Source organism: Arachis hypogaea, chromosome 17 (assembly GCF_003086295.3).
Source record: "Arachis hypogaea cultivar Tifrunner chromosome 17, arahy.Tifrunner.gnm2.J5K5, whole genome shotgun sequence".
Lineage (NCBI taxonomy): Eukaryota > Viridiplantae > Streptophyta > Magnoliopsida > Fabales > Fabaceae > Arachis > Arachis hypogaea.
The window spans coordinates 74,075,170-74,098,049 of record NC_092052.1 but is presented as its reverse complement, the minus strand read 5'-3'; the positions used below and the strand labels follow the sequence as shown (position 1 = coordinate 74,098,049).

General features: G+C 35.8%; 1 protein-coding gene and 1 long non-coding RNA gene across 2 annotated transcripts; one reads left to right on the top strand and one right to left on the bottom strand.

The window, feature by feature from the left end:
- The first annotated feature begins 1,874 nt into the window (after positions 1–1,874).
- LOC140180812 (uncharacterized) lies at positions 1,875–8,008 on the top strand. Its single transcript, XR_011874794.1, has 4 exons — positions 1,875–2,028; positions 2,114–2,170; positions 2,255–2,314; positions 7,459–8,008. It is a non-coding gene; the product is annotated as an uncharacterized lncRNA (long non-coding RNA).
- Positions 8,009–13,378: 5,370 nt separating this feature from the next.
- On the bottom strand, positions 13,379–17,275 carry LOC112766379 (uncharacterized). The gene is made up of 4 exons (XM_025812272.3): positions 16,157–17,275; positions 14,794–14,886; positions 14,596–14,663; positions 13,379–13,876 (listed from the first exon to the last, which is right to left on the bottom strand). Exons 1-4 carry the CDS (start codon positions 16,790–16,792, stop codon positions 13,708–13,710), a joined length of 966 nt encoding a protein of 321 aa, XP_025668057.1. The 5' UTR covers positions 16,793–17,275; the 3' UTR covers positions 13,379–13,707.
- Positions 17,276–22,880: the final 5,605 nt, after the last annotated feature.

The following is a 22,880-nucleotide window of genomic DNA, read 5'->3' as shown; positions in this document are numbered from 1 at the left end:
CCATTGAATTTACTTTTGCCATTCATAAGCTCTGATGAGTATTCTTCCTCTGAAGAGGATGAAGATGTTACTGAAGAACAAGTTGCTAAGTACCTTGGAGCAATCCTGAAGCTAAATGCCAAGCTATTTGGTAATGAGACTTGGGAGGATGAACCCCCCTTGCTCACCAAAGAACTGGATGACTTGACTAGGCAGAAATTACCTCTGAAGAGACAAGATCCTGGAAAATTCAAACTCTAAGTTTGGTGTTGGGAGGCCACAACCAAACTCTAAGTTTGGTGTTGAGAGGCCATCATCATGCTCTGAGTATCTGTGAGGCTCCATAAGAGCCCACTGTCAAGCTACTGACATTAAAGAAGCGCTTGTTGGGAGGCAATCCAATTTTACTTATCTATGTTAAATTTCTATTTTCCATTGTTATTTTATATTTTCTGTAGGTTGATGATCATGTGAAGTCACAAAAATAATTGAAAAAGCGAAAACAAACTGAAAAACAGAATGAAAAACAGCACACCCTGGAGGAGAAGCCTACTGGCGTTTAAACGCCAGTAAGGGCACCAGACTGGCGTTTAACGCCAGAAAAGGGCAAGAAGCTGGCGTTAAACGCCAGAAATGGGCAGCAACCTGGCGTTTAACGCCAGGATGGGCAGCAACCTGGCGTTTAACGCCAAGATGGGCAGCAGAGGGCGTTTTGCATGCCTAATTGGTACAGGGATGAGAAATCCTTGACACCTCAGGATCTGTGGACCCTACAGGATCCCCACCACCCTCAACTCACTCTCTCTCTACTTCACCAATCAACTCAATACCTCTTTCCTAAAAACCCATCACCTATCAAATCTTATCCTCTTCTCCATAAACCCTTCACCAATCCACATCCATCCATCATTAACCCCACCTACCTCACCATTCAAATTCAAACCACTTTCCCTCCCAAACCCACCCATACATGGCCGAAACACTAACCCCCCTCCATCTCCTCTATTTTTTCTTCCTCTACTCTCTTCATTCTTCTTTTGCTCGAGGACGAGCAAACCTTCTAAGTTTGGTGTGGTAAAAGCGTTGCTTTTTATTTTTCCATAACCATTTATGGCACCAAAGGCTGGAGAAACCTCTAGAAAGAGGAAAGGGAAGGCAAAAGCTTCTACCTCCGAGTCATGGGAGATGGAGAGATTCATCTCAAGGGTGCATCATGTAACAACCCTGATTTTCGAGTATGCGAGATCTTTTCTAAAGGCACGGATTTCTCCGGAAGATCAGTAAAGAGAACACCTCTTCTATATCAACAAGTATCTCGATACTCATTGTCATTATGTCATCCTTAAACTAGAACCTTTTCTGAGGCAAGCTCGATAACGCGGTCACGAAGAACCTAGTTTTTGAACTATATCGGTTGGCAGTTTTGATTCTGATTTTCGTAAATAGTCTCTGTTTGATGAACCGGAATTGATTCATGAGAGGAGAGAGATAATAGTATAATATTATCATTATATTAGTATTAGAAAATTCTTGAATGATATTATAAGGTTACCTGGTCTGTTTTAGTTAAAAACAGGAAAATCGGTTTAACCGGATTTACGGTTTACTGGTGCAGCTTAGCACCAGCACTCTCTGATAACTTTAGCAATGCTAAGGCCTCATCATACATGTTTTATTCTCATAATAAATATGTTACTAGTGTCATTTATGCTAGTAGCTCAGAAAATAATTTTTAGAGATATTTTTACAAGTGTTCCGATACATCTAATTTTAGTAGTTATACACCTGAGATATTTTAATATTATTTTAACCCACCTCCAAGCCAACCAATCACAACTCACCCTACACCCCCAAAACCTCCAAGGCTGTCTCATTTCATCATTTTGGCCGAAAATAACAAGAGAGAAAAGAGAGAAACTTTCATGAACACTTAATCTTCAAAGCTTGATTTCTTCTGAACTAAAACTCAAATCAAAACTCTGATTTCACCAAAATGATCCTCTCTTCTTCCTCTACATAACCATGTGACTTATCAAGGCTGGAAATAAGGTTAGATGGCTGTCTCTCTCCCTCTTCAATTCGGTTTTCAAGGAAAACCATGCAAAACATGTGTTTTCTTGATGTTCTTCCTTAGGAATCATGCTTAACTTGACTTGAGGACCAAGAAACGTTAATTTCCAGCAAGTCTAAGGTGAGATATCTCTTCCTAACGTGCTGAGGGAGATTTGGTCAGTTGAGAGTTTGTGGATTTAAAGTTGTTCTTGATGTGTTTTAGGAGGAAAAAGTGCTTTAAGAACACTTCAAAGAGTAACCGAATTTGGAGCAGCAAATCAAGGTAGGGTTTGACGAATTTAATCTTGATTGATTTTGTTTGAATTGTGTAATTATGATATGGTTTGGTTGTACTTGAAATTGATTGTTTATATGATTGATTCTTGGTGAAAATTTGGTGAAATTTTGATGAAATTTGATGAAATTCAAGCTTTAAAGTTCATGTTCTTGGAGCAGCTGGAAAACAAAACCCTAGGCCCTAAATTGGAGTTCAATTTGTGTTAAAATCATGTAGAAAAGATGGGGTTTTAGTGGCTGGGAATTTATTTTGAATTTTGGTAAAAATCGGTTGCTGAAAAGACTGAAAAACGGGTAAAAACAGAGAAAAAATCTGAAGAATTTATGAAGAACATGAAGAACACTTTGAGTGTGGTGAAGAACATTGAAGAACACCTTTTAGATCTTAGAAAGGGCAAGGTTGTAATTATTTTGGTGTTTGAGGGGTTATTTGGTAATTTCTGAAAGTTAGGGTGGTTAAAGTAGAAATATTAAAAGTTACGGGTGATAAAAAGTGAATTTCAAAGGTTAAAAGTAAAAGTAAGTTAATTTTCGAAAATTTAATGATAAAATAATAAATAACAATAAAATATTAAATAACAATATTTAATTAAAAATAATATTTTAATAAAAATAATAAAATAATGCAAAAAAGGCAGTTTTCTGTAAAAGCCTTAGAAAGACAACTTTAAGTGCAGAATCTCATAATTACCTTCATAAAACACTTAGGGAGTGGTAATAACATATTAGTGAGGCAAAGATAAAGGAAAGATAAGAAGTTAAAGAAGAGATAAAAATCAAAGAAAAAGTCTGTAAGGTTTTAATGACAGAAAAACAGACAGAAATTAGTGAACGAACTAGGGCAACATAGTTAGTCCTTGAGTTGCGACTAGGGTTAGGTATTATATGAAAAGTTAAACTATTTCAGTATAGACTTAATGATCCTATACTTGGGACAGACTAACTATTCATACCGAAATTTACCTAAGCTTTAAATACATACGTTAAACAGAGAAATCAGAGCAGAGTAGAGAAACACAGAGAACAGGGCAACCAGAGTAAAGTAAAGAGATAAAGAGAAAAAGAGTAATATAGATACAGAGGAAAGAGTAATCAGAAAAAAGTAAAGAGATACAGAGAACAGAGTAATCAGAGCAGAGTAAAAAGACAAAGTGAAAAGAGTAATATGATAAAGAGAATAGAGAACAAGCAGAGGGCCTGTTGAAAGGTCATTTGTTGCGTTAAGGCAACTCCATAGATATTTGTATATTCATCTGCTGCTTTTCTGTTGGCCCTAGAGGTCCTGTAGGCCCAAGTTCACCTACAGTGAGTTGTTATTCCTGTAGGCCGAAGTTCACCTACAGTGAATATCAATTGTGTATCTCAGGGTGTTTCTCCTGTAGGCTGAAGTTCACCTACAGAGAGTTGTGATTCCTGTAAGCCGAAGTTCACTTACAGAGGTGTCATTTCTGTAGGCCGAAGTTCACCTACAGAAAGTTATTGTGCTGTAATTAGACTTTTTCTATAAGCCGAAGTTCACTTACAGATGTGTTATTTCTGTAGGCTGAAGTTCACCTACAGAAATTTGTTGTGTTGTGTTTAGACTATTCCTGTAAGCCGAAGTTCACTTACGGGAGTGCTATTTCTGTAGGCCGAAGTTCACCTACAGAGAATAAGCCATATCTAGGACTAGTTCCTGGATAATGTTGGGCTGCAGGGTGTAAACCGACACGTGAGCTCATGGCCTGCATAGGACAGACATGCATCATACTTGGTTGTGCATTTTCTCTGTTATGATTGTTGAATGAATGTATGCTTTCTTTATTTGTATTCTATTCACTCTGTCTGTGTTTTATTTTCTTGTATTCTTTTGTTTGTGTTTTGCTTTCTGTTTTCTCTATTTTCTCTATTTATCTGTATCTTCTGTTCATTATTTCTCAGTATTCTGCTATATATCTGCTAAGCAACACAAATTAATGAACTTAACTAATAACCCCGGCCCTACTAAGAACTCCCCAGTTCTTACCCCTTCTCTCTCCCTTTCCCCTTCAGATGGAAGCATGAGTACCCTTCCGTAGTTTGCTGATGACTGTTCTGTAAAGAGGATTCCTCTCTAGGTAGTCTTCTGAGTCTAGGGTGAATATTGTTCTCTATTTATATGTATATACTGTGAGACCAGCCAATGTCTACACCCCGTTTGTTCTTGAACTTCAACTTAAATCCTGTATACGAGACTCCTGTTGTGAGGCTACTTCATGAGGTACCAGAGAGACGTCCTGTGGAAAAGTCTGATCGTGCAGGGAAGTAGCAGATGATGTTCTATCTTTTGATGACGTTCCACCTGACTTGAGTTGTGAAGACTTAGAACGTACTTTCCCTCAGTTTAGTAGTTTAGAGGGACTAGGTGAGTATAGAGTCTAGGCTAGCCTAGGTGCCAGCTTAGGGACCTCTTGAACAGGTCAGGACCTGGGATGTTGTATGTATGTATATGTATATAGTTATTATCTAGCTATATCTAGGGGTGTTCTAACTAACAGTCTATATTCTAATAAAGGCTGGATCACCGAATGTTGCTAGCTACTTGTGATATATTTATGTGTGGTTGTTTATAATTGTTTTATCTGTTATTATTTGTGAATTGATTATAAATGATTCTGTTTATTAATTCAAACGTTTTCAAAAAAAAAAAAGTACCTCGCTAACTAACTATGCTTTTAACAACGAATCAGGCTCATATAATAAATAATAGATAATAATTAGGATGACAAATTGGTAGCACTCAGTTTCTGGTATGTCCTAGGCATACTGAAAATTGGGTCGTTACACATCAAGACCACTTCTATGAAGTTGTGGCCAAGAAGAAAGTGATTCCCGAGGTCCCTTTCAAGCTCAAAAAGGGTGAATATCCGGAGATCCGACATGAGATTCGAAGAAGAGGTTGGGAAGTTCTCACCAACCCCATTCAACAAGTCGAAATCTTAATGGTTCAAGAGTTCTATGCCAATGCATGGATCACCAAGAACCATGATCAAAGTGTGAACCTGGATCCAAAGAATTGGCGTACAATGGTTCGGGGGAAATACTTAGATTTCAGTCCGAAAAATGTAAGGTTGGCATTCAACTTGCCAATGATGCAAGGAGATGCACACCCCTACACTAGAAGGGTCAACTTTGATCAAAGGTTGGACCAAGTCCTCATAGACATTTGTGAAGAGGGCACTCAATGGAAGAGAGATTCAAGAAGGAAGCCGGTTCAACTAAGAAGGCATGACCTCAAGCCCGTGGCTAGGGGATGGTTGGAGTTCATCCAACACTCAATCATTTCCACTAGCAACCGGTCTGAAGTTACTATAGACCGGGCTATCATGATCCATAGCATCATGATTGGAGAGGAAGTAGAAGTTCATGAGGTTATATCCCTAGAACTCTACAAGGTAGCGGACAAGTCTTCTACTTTGGCAAGGTTAGCCTTCCCTCATCTCATTTGTCATCTCTGTAATTCAGCTGGAATTGACATAGAGGAAGACATCCTCATTGATGAGGACAAGCCCATCACTAAGAAAAGGATGGAGCAAACAAGAGATCCCACTCATGAACCTCAACAAGAGCATGAGGAAATTCCTCATCATGAAATTCTTGAGATACCTCAAGGGATGCATTTTCCTCCACAAAACTATTGGGAGCAAATTAACACGTCCCTAGGAGAATTAAGTTCCAACATGGGACAACTAAGGGTGGAGCACCAAGAGCATTCCATCCTCCTTCATGAAATTAAAGAAGATCAAAGAATCATGAGAGAGGAGCAACAAAGGCAAGGAAGAGACATTGAGGAGCTCAAGCACTCCATAAGATCTTCAAGAGGAAGAACTAGTCGCCATCACTAAGGTGGACCCGTTCTTTAATTTTCTTATTCTTTATTTTCTGTTTTTCGAATTTTTATGCTTTATGTTTATCTATGTTTGTGTCTTTATTACATGATCATTTATGCCTTAAAGCTATGAATATGAATCCATCACCTTTCTTAAATGAAAAATATTTCTAATTGAAAAAGAAAAAGAAGTACATGAATTTCGAATTTTAAAATAGTTTAATTATTTTGATGTGGTGGCAATACTTTTTGTTCTTCTGAATGAATGCTTGAACAGTGCATATTTTTTGAATTTTTTGCTCATGAATGTTAAAATTATTGGCTCTTCAAAGAATGATGGAAAAGGAAAAATATTATTTGATAATCTGAAAAATCATAAAATTGATTCTTGAAGCAAGAAAAAGCAGTGAAAAGCTTGCAGAAAAAAATATATATGCGAAAAAAAATGCGAAAAATAAGAGAAAAAAAGAAAAAGAAAAAGCAAGCAGAAAAAGCCAACAACCCTTTAAACCAAAAGGCAAGGGTAAAATAAAAAGGATCCAAGGCTTTGAGCATCAGTGGATAGGAGGGCCCTCAGGAATAAAATCCTGGCCTAAGCGGCTAAACCAAGCTGTCCCTAACCATGTGCTTGTGGCGTGAAGGTGTCAAGTGAAAACTTGAGACTGAGCGGTTAAAGTCGTGGTCCAAAGCAAAAAGAGTGTGCTTAAGAGCTCTGGACACCTCTAATTGGGGACTCTAGCAAAGCTGAGTCACAATCTGAAAAGATTCACCCAGTTATGTGTCTGTGGCATTTATATATCCAGTGGTAATACTGGAAAACAAAATGCTTAGGGTCACGGCCAAGACTGATAAAGTAACTGTGTTCAAGAATTAACATACCGAACTAGGAGAATCAATAACACTATCTGAATTTTGAGCTCCTATAGATGCCAATCATTCTGAACTTCAAAGGATAAAGTGAGATGCCAGAACTGTTCAGAAGCAAAAAGCTAATAGCCCCGCTCATCTAATTAAGACTGATCTTCATAGATGTTTTTGGAATTCATTGTATATTCTATTCTTTTTATCCTATTTGATTTTCAGTTGCTTGGGGACAAGCAACAATTTAAGTTTGGTGTTGTGATGAGCTGATAACTTATACGCTTTTTGGCATTGTTTTTAGTATGTTTTTAGTATATTTTAGTTAGTTTTTATTATGTTTTTATTATGTTTTTATTAGTTTTTAAATAAAAATTATATTTCTGGACTTTACTATGAGTTTATGTGTTTTTCTGTGATTTCAGGTATTTTCTGGCTGAAATTGAGGGACCTGAGCAAAAATCTGATTCAGAGGCTTTAAAAGGACTGCAGATGTTGTTGGATTCTGACCTCCCTGCACTCGAAGTGGATTTTCTGGAGCTACAGAAGCCCAATTGGCGCGCTCTCAATTGCGTTGGAAAGTAGACATCCTGAGCTTTCCAGAAATATATAATAGTCCATACTTTGCCCGAGATTTGATGGCCCAAATTGGTATTCTAAATCAGCATAGAAATTCTGGCATCAAAACACCAGAACTGGCATAAAAGCTAGAGTTAAACGCCCAAACTGGCACAAAAACTGGCGTTTAACTCCAAGAAAAGTCTCTACATGTGAAAGCTTCAATACTCAGCCCAAGCACACACCAAGTGGGCCCGGAAGTGGATTCTGCATCATTTACTCATTTCTGTAAACCCTAGGATACTAGATTTCTATAAATAGGACCTTTTGCTATTGTATTTTGAGATATATAGACTTTTACACACTTGATCATACTTTTGATCTCTTGATCACGTTTGGGGGCTGGCCATTTGGCCATGCCTGGACCTTTTGTTCTTATGTATTTTCAACGGTGGAGTTTCTACACACCATAGATTAAGGTGTGGAGCTCTGCTGTTCTTCATGAATTAATGCAAAGTACTATTGTTTTTCTATTCAACTCAAGTCTATTTCTTCTCCAAGATATTCATTCGCACTCAAGAACATGATGAATGTAATGATTATGTGACACTCATCACCATTCTCACCTATGAACGCGTGCCTGACAACCACTTCCGTTCTACATGAAATCAAGCTTGAATGTGTATCTCTTGGGTTTCTAATCTAAGATTAGAACCTTCGTGGTATAGGCTAGAATTATTGGCGGCCATTTTTGAGATCCGGAAAGTCTAAACCTTGTCTGTGGTATTCCAAGTAGGATCTGGGAAGGGATGACTGTGACGAGCTTCAAACTCGCGAGTGTTGGGCGCAGTGACAAACGCAAAAGGATCAATGGATCCTATTCCAACATGATCGAGAACCGACAGATGATTAGTCATGCGGTGACAGCGCATTTGGAACATTTTCACTGAGAGGACGGGAAGTAGCCATTGACAACGGTGATGCCCAACATAATGCTTGCCATGGAAAGGAGTATGATTGATTGGAAAAAGGCAATAGGAAAGCAAAGGTTCAGAAGGAACAAAGCATCTTCATACGCTTATCTGAACTTCCTACCAATGAATTACATAAGTATCTCTATCCTATTTTATATTTTATTCATATTTTAATTATCAATTCTCCATAACCATTTGAATCCGCCTGACTGAGATTTACAAGATGACCATAGCTTGTTTCAAGCCGACAGTCTCCATGGGATCGACCCTTACTCACGTAAGGTTTATTACTTGGACGACCCAGTACACTTGCTGGTTAGTTGTGCGGAGTTGTGACAAAGAAAAAGATTTGAAAATCAATTTTTGAAAAGATAAGAAGTTAGAAAGGATTTTGAAATTTGATTTTTGAAAAAGATATGATTGAAATGATTGAAATTATTTTGAAAAAGATTTGATTGCGAAGATATGATTGCAATTTATTAAAAAAAAGATATGATTGAAAAGATATGATTTGAGGAAGAAATTAAAAAGATATGATTTTGAAAATTAAATTTGATTACTTGACTAACAAGAAACAAAAAGATATGATTTTAAAATTTAAAGATTGAACCTTTCTTAATAGGCAAGTAACAACTTGAAATTTTTTAATCTAAAAATTAAATGTTAGTGAGATTTTCGAAAAAATGAAGTAAGAATAGGAAAAAGATTTTGAAATTATGAAACAAAATAAGAAAAAGATTTTGAAAATCAATCATAAATTTTCCGAAAATATGAAGGAAAAATTGAAAAAGATTTGATTTTTGAAAACGATTTGAAAAAGATAGAATTTTTAAATTGAAAATTTAATTTGACTCATAAGAAACAACTAGATTTTAAAATTTTTTTGAAAAAAGTCAACTCAAATTTTTGAATTTGATGAGAAGAAAAAGGGAAAGATATTTTTTATTTTTGAATTTTTAATGATGAGAGAGAAAAACATCAAAAAGACTCAAGACATAAAAATTTTGGATCAAAACAAAGGAAACATGCAAGAACACTTTGAATGCAAAGATGAACACTAAGAACACTTTGAAGATCATGATGAACATCAAGTATGTATTTTTGAAAAATTTTTAATAAAAGAAAACATGCAAGACACCAAACTTAGAAATTTTTAATATTTAGACACTAAGAATTCAAGAATGCATATGAAAAATAAGAAAACACACAAAACAAGAAATTTTAAAGATCAAACAAGAAGACTTACCAAGAACAACTTGAAGATCATGAAGAACACATGCATGAGTTTTCGAAAAAATGCAAGAAAATTATAAAAACATGCAATTGACACCAAACTTAAAAATTGACACAAGACTCAAACAAGAAACACAAAATTATTTTTGGTTTTATGATTTTATTAAAAAAAATTTTTGTATTTTATTTTCGAAAATTATTTTGGGAAGAACGAGAAAGAAGAATTTTTTTTTTGTATTTTTCGAAATTAAGAAATAAAAAGTTTAAAAATAAAATAAAATTACCTAATCTGAGCAATAAGATGAACCGTCAGTTGTCCAAAATCGAACAATCCCCGGAAACGGCGCCAAAAACTTGGTGCGCAGAAATTGTGTCGGTTCCATTCCTTGGTAACGGCGCTAAAAACTCAATACGCACGTTCATGATCTTAGTTCTTTGTCACAACTTCGCACAACTAACCAGCAAGTGCACTGAGTCGTCCAAGTAATAAACCTTACGTGAGTAAGGGTCGATCCCACGGAGATTGTCGGCTTGAAGCAAGCTATGGTCACCTTGTAAATTTCAGTCAGGCGGATTCAATTGATTATGGAGATTTAGTAATTAAAAGATAAATAAAATATAAAATAAAGATAGTGATACTTATGTAATTCATTGGTGAGAATTTCAGATAAGCGTATAGAGATGCGTTCGTTCCTCCTGAACTTCTGCTTTCCTATTGTCTTCATCCAATCATTCATACTCCTTTCTATGGCAAGCTATATGTTAGGCATCACCGTTGTCAATGGCTACATCCTGTCCTCTCAGTGAAAATGGTCCAATGCCCTGTCACTACATGGCTAATCATCTGTCGGTTCTCGATCATACTGGAATAGGATCCATTGATCCTTTTGCGTCTGTCACTACGCCCAGCACTCGCGAGTTTGAAGCTCGTCGCAGCCATCCCTTTCCAGATCCTACTCGGAATACCACAGACAAGGTTTAGACTTTCCAGATCTCAAGAATGGCCGTCCATGGATTCTAACTTATACCACGAAGATTCTGATTAAGGAATCCCAAAGATACTCATTCAATCTAAGGTAGAACGGAAGTGGTTGTCAGGCACGCGTTCATAGGTTGGGAATGATGATGACTGTCACGATCATCACATTCATATTGAAGTGCGAATGAATATCTTAGAATCAGAATAAGCTTGAATTGAATAAAAAAACGATAGTACTTTGTATTAATTCATGAGGAACAGCAGAGCTCCACACCTTAATCTATGGTGTGTAGAAACTCTACCGTTGAAAATACATAAGTGATAATGGAGTTCATTGGTCTCGGCCCCAGAGGGGAACCGGAGTAACCAAGACTTAAAATGATCCGAAGATGATCTAAATACAATAGTAAAAAGTCCTATTTATACTAAACTAGTTACTAGGGTTTACAGAAATGAGTAATTGATGCAGAAATCCACTTCCGGGGCCCACTTGGTGTGTACTTGGGCTGAGCATTGAGCTTTACACGTGTAGAGGCTTCTCTTGGAGTTAAACGCCAGTTTGTAACCTGTTTCTGGCGTTTAACTCCACTCTGCAACCTGTTTCTGGCGTTTAACTCCAGAATGCAGCATGGAACTGGCGTTGAACGCCAGTTTGCGTCGTCTAAACTCGGGCAAAGTATGGACTATTATATATTGCTGGAAAGCACTGGATGTCTACTTTCCAACGCAATTGAGAGCGCGCCATTTGGAGTTCTGTAACTCCAGAAAATCCACTTTGAGTACAGGGAGGTCAGAATCCAACAGCATCTGCAGTCCTTCTTCAACCTTTGAATATGATTTTTGCTCAAGTCCCTCAATTTCAGCCAGAAAATACCTGAAATCACAGAAAAACACACAAACTCAAAGTAAAATCCAAAAATATAATTTTTATTTAAAAACTAATAAAAATATACTAAAAACTATGTAAAAACAATACCAAAAAGCGTATAAATTATTCGTTCATCATGGAGCTCCTACACAACCATGAAAATAGCCCACTAACAACTTAATTAACAACTTCATTATTCCTAATTAATTTTGTGCGCGGAATGGGAAACGGGAAAACCAACTCCCCCAATCTACTGGTCAACATCCACGCGTCCCACTCCCATCAAGACATGCCTTGACATCATTGCATGCTGACGTCCTGAGTCATTGCATGTGCATGGGAAATTGGCTATAAATTGTAGTGCTTGCTATGATTTATGAACTATTTTTAATTTTAAGGGATGTGCTTAAATTAAATCGCCTTAGCCAAGGTTAATTCTGGTTCTCATCTTAAGTCGTCATCCCTTGATACGATTTATGGTTGATTTAAAACCATTAAATTGCTCTCACCTAATGTAATTTATGTGTATATTGATAAATTATTCTATCTGATCAATGTGATTTATTTTATGTTTTGTTTCTGTTTTATCTATATTTTGTTTTTTCGACCTTCACAAGAAGTATCGACCAAACTTGTCTAATGATCTCAATTCGAGTAGATACGACTAGAAATTTTTAGAGTGAGCGAGTGTGAATGAATGAAAGCTCTCTAGTTTATTGAAACTAATCCTATTCATAGAGAAAAAAAATCTTAAACTAACTAGTATAATCTTGGACTTAAAGTAAACTTGCACCTTAAATAGTCTTGGACCTTATACTTCAAGAAGACTTGCACTTCAAGTAGTCTTGAACTTTAAGCAAACATAGATATCAAACATAAGATAAATTGACCATCAAACCAAACTCATTCTTATTTTCTCTAATTATGGTATGCTTCATGCATATATAATCTTCGACTTTAACTGCTGAATTCTTTTTAACATAGACCATTTGTGCCAAATTTTTGACACATCAGTTTCTAGTTTTAGCCATCTATTTTTTTTATTTACATTTATATGTATTAAAACTAGGATTACTTGCTAATAATGATTTATTGTTAGACCACTCATGCTAGATGTAAGAAAGTTAAGAGAGAGCATTAGAAAAAAGATTTGTGTATATTCAAGTTGTGTATAATGATACAATATAGGAAGATATTTATAAGTACTAAGCGAATCGAAAAAATAAAGACGTAATAACCTATAATAAATATTTAAATATGCTAAATAATTCTAATAAATACTAATTGATCATAATATATTCTAATACTAGAATTAAAGAAATAAAATTATTTAACACTTAAAAATATAATCCAATCTCAATACATTCGATAAGTTTTCGTACATTTTTATTGAACTCTATTTTCACACTGTTGACCACAATATCTTCAATATAGTTCAATTCAAACATAGTGGTGGTTATAACTTAATCATCTGTGCCACCCTTAGAATTTGATGTTTAAAATTCGAGCTTATAGCATCCTTAAAGAATGCAACTTTTTATATCCTAGATGCGATTTTGAAACACTAAAGTGAAACAAAGTTACATCCTTGTTAATAAGTATAGGTTTTAGTCTAGTGGTAAGCAATGTTAGTGACACAGTGGTAAGTGATTAATCCAACACAGAGAGAGACCGAAAATTACGAAAAATTCTTAAGTGTTCTTACTGCAAATTATAATTATTGCACTAATCTATTAGTTGAATGGAAAATCATTAATAGTTATTTATAATAAAGTCATTTTAATATATGTGGCATAAATTAATTGGAGAACAAATCTTTTTATTTACTACGAGAGTACCTAAGAATGACTCGAAATCTACCAATCTAACAAGCCACTGAACTCCTTTTCATTTAACTGTTTCCAATAGCAATAGCCAACAGGCCTCACCTCAGCTTTAGAACCAGCCAAATTTTAAAAAGAATGTGCCTCAACAGAGTCACCCAATATTCAGGGAAACCTGCTTTTTCCTTCTTCTGTTATTATGTGAAGATTTCCTTTCTCCATGTGCTCTGTTTGGTTACTCACACTCCGTTGTTGGTTTCACAGTTGATGATGAATGGGCTCTCTGGAGGTAGCTGAAAATCCACTAGAAAGGATATCAATATCTTGAGGAATTCACTGGTCTTCTCCACATTTAAGGCATGCCCTGCATTCCTAATTAGTACCATTTGTGCATTCTCACCCAAATGCCTGTGTTACCAAATGCAATGCCAATGAGTATTATATTTAAAAGTGGTGAAACTCTTAAATAAGAATAAGTTCAATGGACAATGCTCTAATAACTCTTAAATAAACACCTAAATTGGTCCTTAAAGAATTCAAAACTGGACACTTTGATTTCCAAAAAATTTTTATTCTCTAGAAATCCTCGAGAATTACTCTCGTTGGACAGATTTATCCTTCTGTCAGCTTTGAAAGGAGACTAATTTGTCTAATAGTAATATTTTGGAACCTAATGGTTTTATAATAAAAATAGGGACTTATTTGGGCAACATGTATATTAAAAGTTTGATTAAAAGTATCAAATGGACCAATCTGTCTAACGAGAGTAAGTCTCGAAGACTTCTAGAGGATAAAAATTTGTTAGGGACTAAAATATCTAATTCAAAATTTCTTGGAGACCGATTTAGTGCTTAATCTTTATATTATATCTACACTATTGTATTGCCTTAGTGCATCAAGCACCAAGTTTGACTAGATGCATTTAAGGTTTCTCCCAAAATCAGCGTTTCATCTTTGGCATGATCACAATAAAAATGTCATCCCACTGCACTAAGGATATTTAGCTTATTTATTTATACATCATATCAATATTCTTTTGTCTAAATATGACATGATAAACTTGTATCTGTATAAGAATTTCAGTTAAAACTGAATAGGTAGAATAAGAGAGTTCATCAAATATTAACCTTTTCAATCGGTAACCAAGCTCCAAAGGGAACACTTGATCATGCTCTCCCCAGATAATTAACGTAGGCTGCAGTAGAAGATAAAATTAAGCCTTCTGCTTTAGCTTTTAGTATAGGAAACTCAATAATCATTGAAAAGAAGAAATGATAAACAAGAGCCAAAGATATTATGGTACTAAAAGGGAAGTAGAGATGAACCTGAGAAATCCTGGGGATGTCACAAAGTTTTCTGTCCTTTGCAATGGCTCGGATTAGTTCTCTCCGTTCTTCTACATAGTCCCTGCACATTGCCTAACAAAAATTCACCCATTTAAGAATACTCCAATCCTTCCTAGTCATATAGATGAATTGAACACAAGACTCAAGTCTTTAGGTCTTGTTGGTCAAAATAGCAGCTGAAACATCATCCAATTCTATTATTTGCCATCATATTTTACAATTCTTCTTTTCCTTTTATCCTATACCTAGTTAATGATCACCTAAGTTTTAGTAAGTGAGAGTTTAATTTTGACATATTGATGGTATAAAACTATTTTACACAATTCTAATTACATCAGTTCTTTGAATTATTATTCATGCGGTAATGGTGAACAATAGTTAATTTTGCTTATGTAGCGATAAATAATTAGATAAACATCTAAAACCTCTTTATCTAGTACATCAAAATCAAATTCAACTTATAATAGTGCTGCAAATTTGAGTTAAATTACTTTCTCAACCTCAAAGAACTAACGAGGGGCTAACTTGAGTTAAGTTTCGTTCTAAATCACGAAACCTATTTTGACTCCCTAAAACATATGAAGACAAAATGTATGAGCATTCCACCGTTTTATGCTAGACTAATCCAACTGTTCCACGCAAGGCTAAGCAAAACAGAGTCCCAATTCCATTTGTTTGGGGAACCCCAGAAGAAACTATTTAATTTATTACAGTTGATAACTAACCAAAACCAACCAATCAAACACCCATATAGGAAAATATTTTTCTTTTCTATTTTTGTTCTGGGCCCTTGGAGACAGGGTGGTTTGCAATTTGCATGAAAATTTAGTGTGAAGTGACAAAAATACACCAACCAATATTTCCACGAAACAAAAACGAAATCTAGCCATGCAATTGAGATGAGCAAAAGTAGAACACGTTAACATAATATCCTAATTAAGGAGAGATGACGAGTAAGAAAAATTAATTACTTTTTTAATAATTAAGGGAATGTTTAGAAAAATAATTAAAAAACTATATCATTACTCTTATCTGAAACATCCAAATAGTTGAAAAATTATACAATAATGACATCCGAATTTAAGATTTTAAGATTTAGAATTAAAAAATACCACTCAACTCAACCACAATAATCCTAGCCATATGATAAATTAGCGAAATTGATGAAATGGAGGAATGATATCCAATTCATCACTTTGCAATTGCATTGTTTGTGACGTGAATTTACACTTCCTGCACACCACATTGCCTCAAACTTAAATCCATATATTTACTATTTAGAAAGAAAAACAAGGGTAAGTTAAAGTAAATAAGAGGGGATAAAAAAGTGTTACAGGCTTACATCAATGAAATCATAGAGGATGCAAGAAGGCAACCAAGCAACAGGAGGAGGCCTAAAGAACGTATATCCAACAAGCTCCCTCAGCCTCTCCGGACTCTGAGGCACCAAAATGCAGGCAGCTTCTTCCAAATCCGAAACAGGAAACAACCCTTCTTTGATATCTTTCTCTTCCATGCATACTCCCGAGCAGCACACCACCACTCTCTCCACCACTTCCGCTCCGTACATCGCCGCCATCCGGTACCCCACGAACCCGCCGTAGCTCAGCCCCACCACCGTCACCCGCCCGACCATCCCGTTCGCCTCCACCACCCGCATCACGCTCTCCGACTGGAACCCCTCGCTCCGTTCGGCTCGGCTCGTGTGGGACCCGCCGAAGAACAGGAGGTCCGGAACGTACACGTTGAAGTGTGGAGTTACGTGTCGGATGACGTCACCCCATTGCCAGAGCGCGTTGGCTCCGAGCCCGTGGATTAAGAGGAGGTTCGGTTTGGAAGAGGCTCGGGTTTTGGGGACCCAGCAGTGCATGACGGTTCCGTTCCTGAGGTCCGTGATGGTCGGTCGGAGACCCGAACCTGTGAAGGCTGACCGGTAGCACCGGTTTCTGGTTTCGGTCAAGCTAAAGCACATTGTCATGATCAGGTACAGGTACAATAGAAATGTGTAGAAACCGGAAGAAAAGTAAACCAAATTTTCAAGATAATAATAAAAAAAAAAAGAAACTGTGGATATGGAAGAGTAAGCCTATTATTATGTGTTGATCACATATGCGAACAAGACACTTGGAAGATTGGTTGGGAGATAAATCGGTAACTGAAGGTTATTTTGGTGTTTTAGTTTGTTAGTTGTAGTTGAAGAAAGGGATTGGACTTCTTGTGTTGTTATTAGAACATGGATGCTAATGGTGGTTACGTGGTGAACCAAACATGTTATGCTTGTGTAGTTTGTGTGTGAGCGGAATCTATAGCGATGACAAGGGGAAAATGAGTGGGACAGAAGATGATGATTGAGGGGAAATGAATGGATTGTTTGATTTCGGAAGAGAAGAAAAAAATGGAATAAAATAAGAATCACCAGTTCATGACATGTGTTCACTCGCTATTTGTACTTATGCTATTTGTATTTACTAGGATAAAAAATGTTGATCCATTATAGAAATTTATTAGTAATTGTCGACTGATACTAATAATTATTATTTTTAATTTAAAAAAAATTATATATAAAAATTTATATGAGTAAAGTATCGTTTTTGCCCCCAATGTTTGGGGTAAATCTTATTTGTGTCCCTAACGTTTAAATCGTCCTATTTGTATCTCTAACGTTTGTAAAAGTGATTTAATGTTATCCTACTGTCAATTACACATCATGAGCGCTTTAGTTTGAGTTTTAGAAATCTCTTCTTGAAGTTAGAATACAAATGTCTGGGATAGAATCGATGATCCACTCCGAAAAATAGCTCATCAAAAGTTGAAACTAATTCCTACAACATTTACATAATTCACTTTTCTAGGGATATAATTGAATCTAAACACAAATAGTGGGTATAATATTAAAATCGAACACATCCAAGTGAGACCTAATTGAAAAGGAAAAACTACCATTTGTACCCATAAATTTTGCGAACGCTGACAAAAGTACCCATCAAACAAGAAAACTAACGTTGTACCCATAAAAGATGGGTTCCATGTGACAATAGTGTCGAAATCGTGATTTTTCGTTGACTTTTTAATAAAATTCCCAAATTACCCCTTCTATCTTCTTCCCCAAATTCCAAATTTCACAACCCTCATCCTTCGTCTTCCTCTCCTGCTGCCAACCACCAAAAAATTAAAAAGATTAAAAATTGTGGATTATTAATTATCTGAGGTTATTCTTCAAATATTATGGTTTATTCCACCGTGAAGCACCTCAAAACGGGTCACAGTGCGTCGCTTCAGTGCACTGTGTGCTTGAGCGAGTTCAAGGACATGGACAAGCTCAGACTTTTGCCAAAGTGCAGTCACGTGTTTCACCCCGAGTGCATCGACGCGTGGCTCGCCTCGCACGTGACTTGTCCTGTCTGCAGGGCCAAGATGAAGTCGGAAAACATGGAGTTCAAGGTGGAGATTCAGGAGTTAGAGGGAAGTGCCAACCATATGTTCGATGAAATGTCTGAGAGAATGGGTGAGGTTTCTTGTGATGGGAACGAAGGTGGGGTTGGTGAGGGAGATGATGGGGTTTTTGGGGAGTGTCATGGGACCTCAAAGGTGAGAGCTTTTGGGTTGTTGGTGAGTTCCCACTCTACGGGTCACTCTCTTGTGGAACCGGGGAAGAGCTTGGAGTGGTTCACTTTGCGATTGCCTGAGGAATTGAGGAAGCAGATTCTGGAAGCCAATCATAAGTGTAGTGGTGGTAGTGGTGGGATGAAGCGTTCGACAAGCTACGACGTCGTTTTGCAGAGTGAAGTTGGTGAAGGTAGTAGTAGTAATAAGGGGAGTAAGAATAGTAGGTGGGTGTTGTCTATGACACCTCCGTTTGTTTCTCGCAGTTGGGGTCATTTTAGTACTTCTTTTAGTTTGGCACCGTCAAATGAGTGCTCAACATGCTCTGGGATTCCTAGGCTTTGGGGTTCTTCAGCGGCAAGGGAAGAGAAAGGATGTGAAGGGAGAGAGGGTTTGCAACTGGTATGATGAAAATTCGAAGAATGAGGGTTGTAGAATTTGGAATTTGGGGAAGAAGATAGAAGGGGTAATTTGGGAATTTTATTAAAAAGTCAACGAAAAATTACGATTTGGACACTATTGTCACATGGAATCCATCTTTTATGAGTACAACTTTAGTTTTCTTGTTTGATGGGTATTTTTGTCAGTGTTCACAAAATTCATGGGTACAAATGGTAGTTTTTCCAATTGAAAATGAATACATCCAAGTGAGAATAATTGAAAAATATAATCTGATTTGTTAGTATAATTGATAGTAGGATAACATTGAATCACTTTTATAAACGTTAAGGATACAAATAAGACGATTTAAACGTTAGGGACACAAATAGAACTTACCCCAAACGTTGGGGATAAAAATGATACTTTACTCAAAATTTATTGTAAAGTGTATAAAATTATTCGATCATTTATTTTTCAAAGACCCAATAGTCTTATAATTTTTCTAGTCCATATTAACAAATTTTACTTAAATGTAAAAATTATTATATTTGTATATTTTAAACAAATATTGTTATACTTTATTACTGTTATACAACTCAAAAAATTAAAATTTTAATAAAAATGATTTATATTGTAGTGACACAAACAAAAATATTAACTAAGTATCATTTAGTTATATTATTAGACTCTTAATGTATGTTCCGTGCCACGTATAGATCATATACTTAATCTACTTTATTATATTTATAAAAATATTAGATGTTTAAATGTTAAACCAAATTAACCAAGTTGTTAAAATTTAAACTTCAATCACACTCCTCCTCTTTTATCTCCTCCTTCTCCTCTTCCTCCTCTTTTAATGTTATCATTATCGGACCACTATCACCGTCGTTGTTGCTGTCACCATTGTCTTTGATGCTGTCGCTGTCACCATTGTCGCTTTTTTTCATCCTCCTCCTCCTCCTTTTAACGTTGCTGTCGCTGTTGTCTTTATAAATTGAATATATCTTTTTTATTGAGTGAAATTGAAAAGGTACAAATGTCTTTTATATTATTTTTCTATGCTTAATATTTGTGTGTTATATATGTGAATTTGTATGCTATGTAGAATAAAAATATGTGCTATACTTAAACATGTGCTGTAATAAACTAGAATTTGTTTAATGATTTTTGATAAATTAGTGTGAGTTACTAGACTATTAGTTTCGATTACTAACCAAAGGAGATGTGTTGAGTGCACCCAGAGTTTGTCGTGCTGCACTCTCTGTGGATCCTAACCACCAAGAAATATTAGAACTGCATATCAAAGTTAATAGTCATGAGCCATGATGACATACTTAAAAAGAGTGTCAACAATACCTTTGTGTGTGTGTTTTTGGAAAATAGAACTTATAATGTAACATTGGCTTGCAATGAATGGTGATCAGTTTTGGTGCGTGGCAGAAGTTAGGCCAATTAAGAGATTGTAATATAAGAACAGCGTTGCAAGTATAGCTCTTAACCAGCTAAAATCCGCCTCACAAATTGAGAACGGTGTCACAAAAATTAGAATAAAAATACTGGGAGTATGAGTCCCAGGTCGTCTCCCAACAAGTTGCAAGAAAGAATGCTAATTTATTAATCAGGAGTTTTCAAGAGAGTTTGAGTTTGGATAATGAGCAATTAAATAATTGTAAATTAAAGCAATAAAAACTAAGAATGATTATTAATATTCTAGATAACAAGCCTTGACTGGGGGAATGATTAATTGGAAGTTCTATCCTTGTTGGAATCTCTTAAGTGTAGTATTAAAAGGGTTGTTGTTTTCACTTAGTTAACCCTTACTAAATAAAGGAAAGTCAAGTGATTGAGCTAACTCTTATTCGCAAATCCTAGTCCTCTTCCTTGGGAAGGTCTAGCGTTAGTAAATACAGAACTAGCCAACAACTTCCAGTTTAATCAGCACTTAAGCCTTCCAACTCAAGTGTCTCCTTTTAATCAACCCCATGTCAAGTATGGAGTTTACTCCATTGACATGAATAAAACACTCATAAAAATATAAGAAGAAGACATGATAAATTAAATAAGATGGGGATTTAAAATTAATTAAAAGTAAAAATAATCCTTTGCATTAACAATCCATGAAAATAATCCAATTACTACTCTAAACAAGAATTAAGAATATGGAATAAATAAAAGAGTAAGTAACGAAACAAACTAGAATAGTGTCTTCAACGGAGGTAATGACTCTTCAATATTCAAAAGAAAAATTAATAAACTATGAATGTAAAAGAGAACCTTGAGGGAAAGTAATCCTCTCTAAATTCAGATCTAAAAACCTAAAAAACTATCCTAATGAGAATATGTCAATGTGTATATCCGTATATCGAGTCTCTGCATGTTCCCTGGCTTTATTCTGTATTTTTGGGCCGAAAACTGGGTCAAAACGCGGCCCGAAATCGTCCCCAGCATTTTCTGTTAATTTTGCAGATCGCGCAGGTCACGCGTACGCGTCAGTCACACGTGCGCGTCATTCAGTGATTTTCCTTGTCATGCGTACGCATCGTCCACGCGTGCGCGTCATTCGTGTAGACTCCAATCCGCGCGTACGCGTCAGGCACGCGCACGCGTCGCTGCAAATTTCTCCATGTCGCGCGCACACGTGAGCTATGCGTACGCGTCGATGCTCGCTGGTCATCTCCTTAATTTCTTGTGTTCCTTCCATTTTTGCAAGCTTCCTCTCCATTCTCTAGGCCATTCCTGCCTTATAAAGCCTGAAACACTTAACACACGGATCACGACATCGAATGGTATAAAGGAGAATTAAAATATACTAATTAAAGATCTCTAAGAAGTAAGTTTTCAACCATAGAACAAAACTAGGAAGGAATTATAAAATCATGCAATTAGTATGAATAAGTGGGTGAAGACTTGATGAAACCACTCAATTAAACACAAGATAAACCATAAAATAGTGGTTTATCAACCTCCCCACACTTAAACATTAGCATGTCTTCATGCTTAGCTTAAGGAGATAAAGTAAATAAGTAGGGGAAAGTAAGACTCATGCAATGCAATGCAACCTATGTATATGAATGCAACTATATGCTTAAAATGACTTTGCCTAATTGGTTAAAATAAATAAGTTCTTCAAACATAAATCAAATTTCAGTAATTCAGATTATACAGTAAAAATAAGTAAACTTGTAGGAAGACAGTTCATGAAAGCAGGGAACGTAGAATTAAGCGTTGAACCCTTACTGATGGTGTATATGCACTCTAGTCACTCTAGTGTATAGGGTAATCACTCTATTCTTCTCTAATCATGCTTTCTAAACCTTGTTCTTCACCTAACCAATCAACAAATATTTAATGCACCAATACAAACATCATGAGGTCTTTTCAAGGTTGTAATGGGGTCAAGGTAAAGGTGAGGGTATATATATGGCTAAGTGGGCTATAAATTGAATCCTTGATTAACCTAAACTCTTACCTATACATACTCTATATTCTTCTTAAATCATGCCTAGCTACCCAAAATTTTTCCACTTTTGTATTACATACTCATGCATCAACTTTTCTCTTAACTTGTATTACATATGCATTGATTTTTCATTAAACTTAACTTAGCATTGGGGTAATTTTGTCCCCTTATTTATTTATTTAATTACTTAATATCTTTTATATATATATATATATATATATATATATAGAAACATAAACATAGCTTATCAATGCACATGGATTTATAATAATTTTTCTAGTTTCACATGAGTAGGTACCCAAATTCTCAATATTTCTCAATGTAAGAACCTAACACATTCCCTTGTTAACCCATGTTCCCATAGTTTTCTCACACTTAATTAATACACAATCTCTATCTTAAGCTAATCAAAAATTCAATTTGGGGTAATTAATTTGTTTTTCCGCTTAAGGCTAGTGATGTGGTAAAATATAGAACGAAGGGGATTTAAAAGGCTCAAAGTGGCTAACAAAGGTAAATGGAAGGGTAGGCTATTTGGGATAAGTGAATTAATAAAATAATGGCCTCAATCATATGCATGCATATAACACATTAAATATTGGTCATTGATGAGCGGATA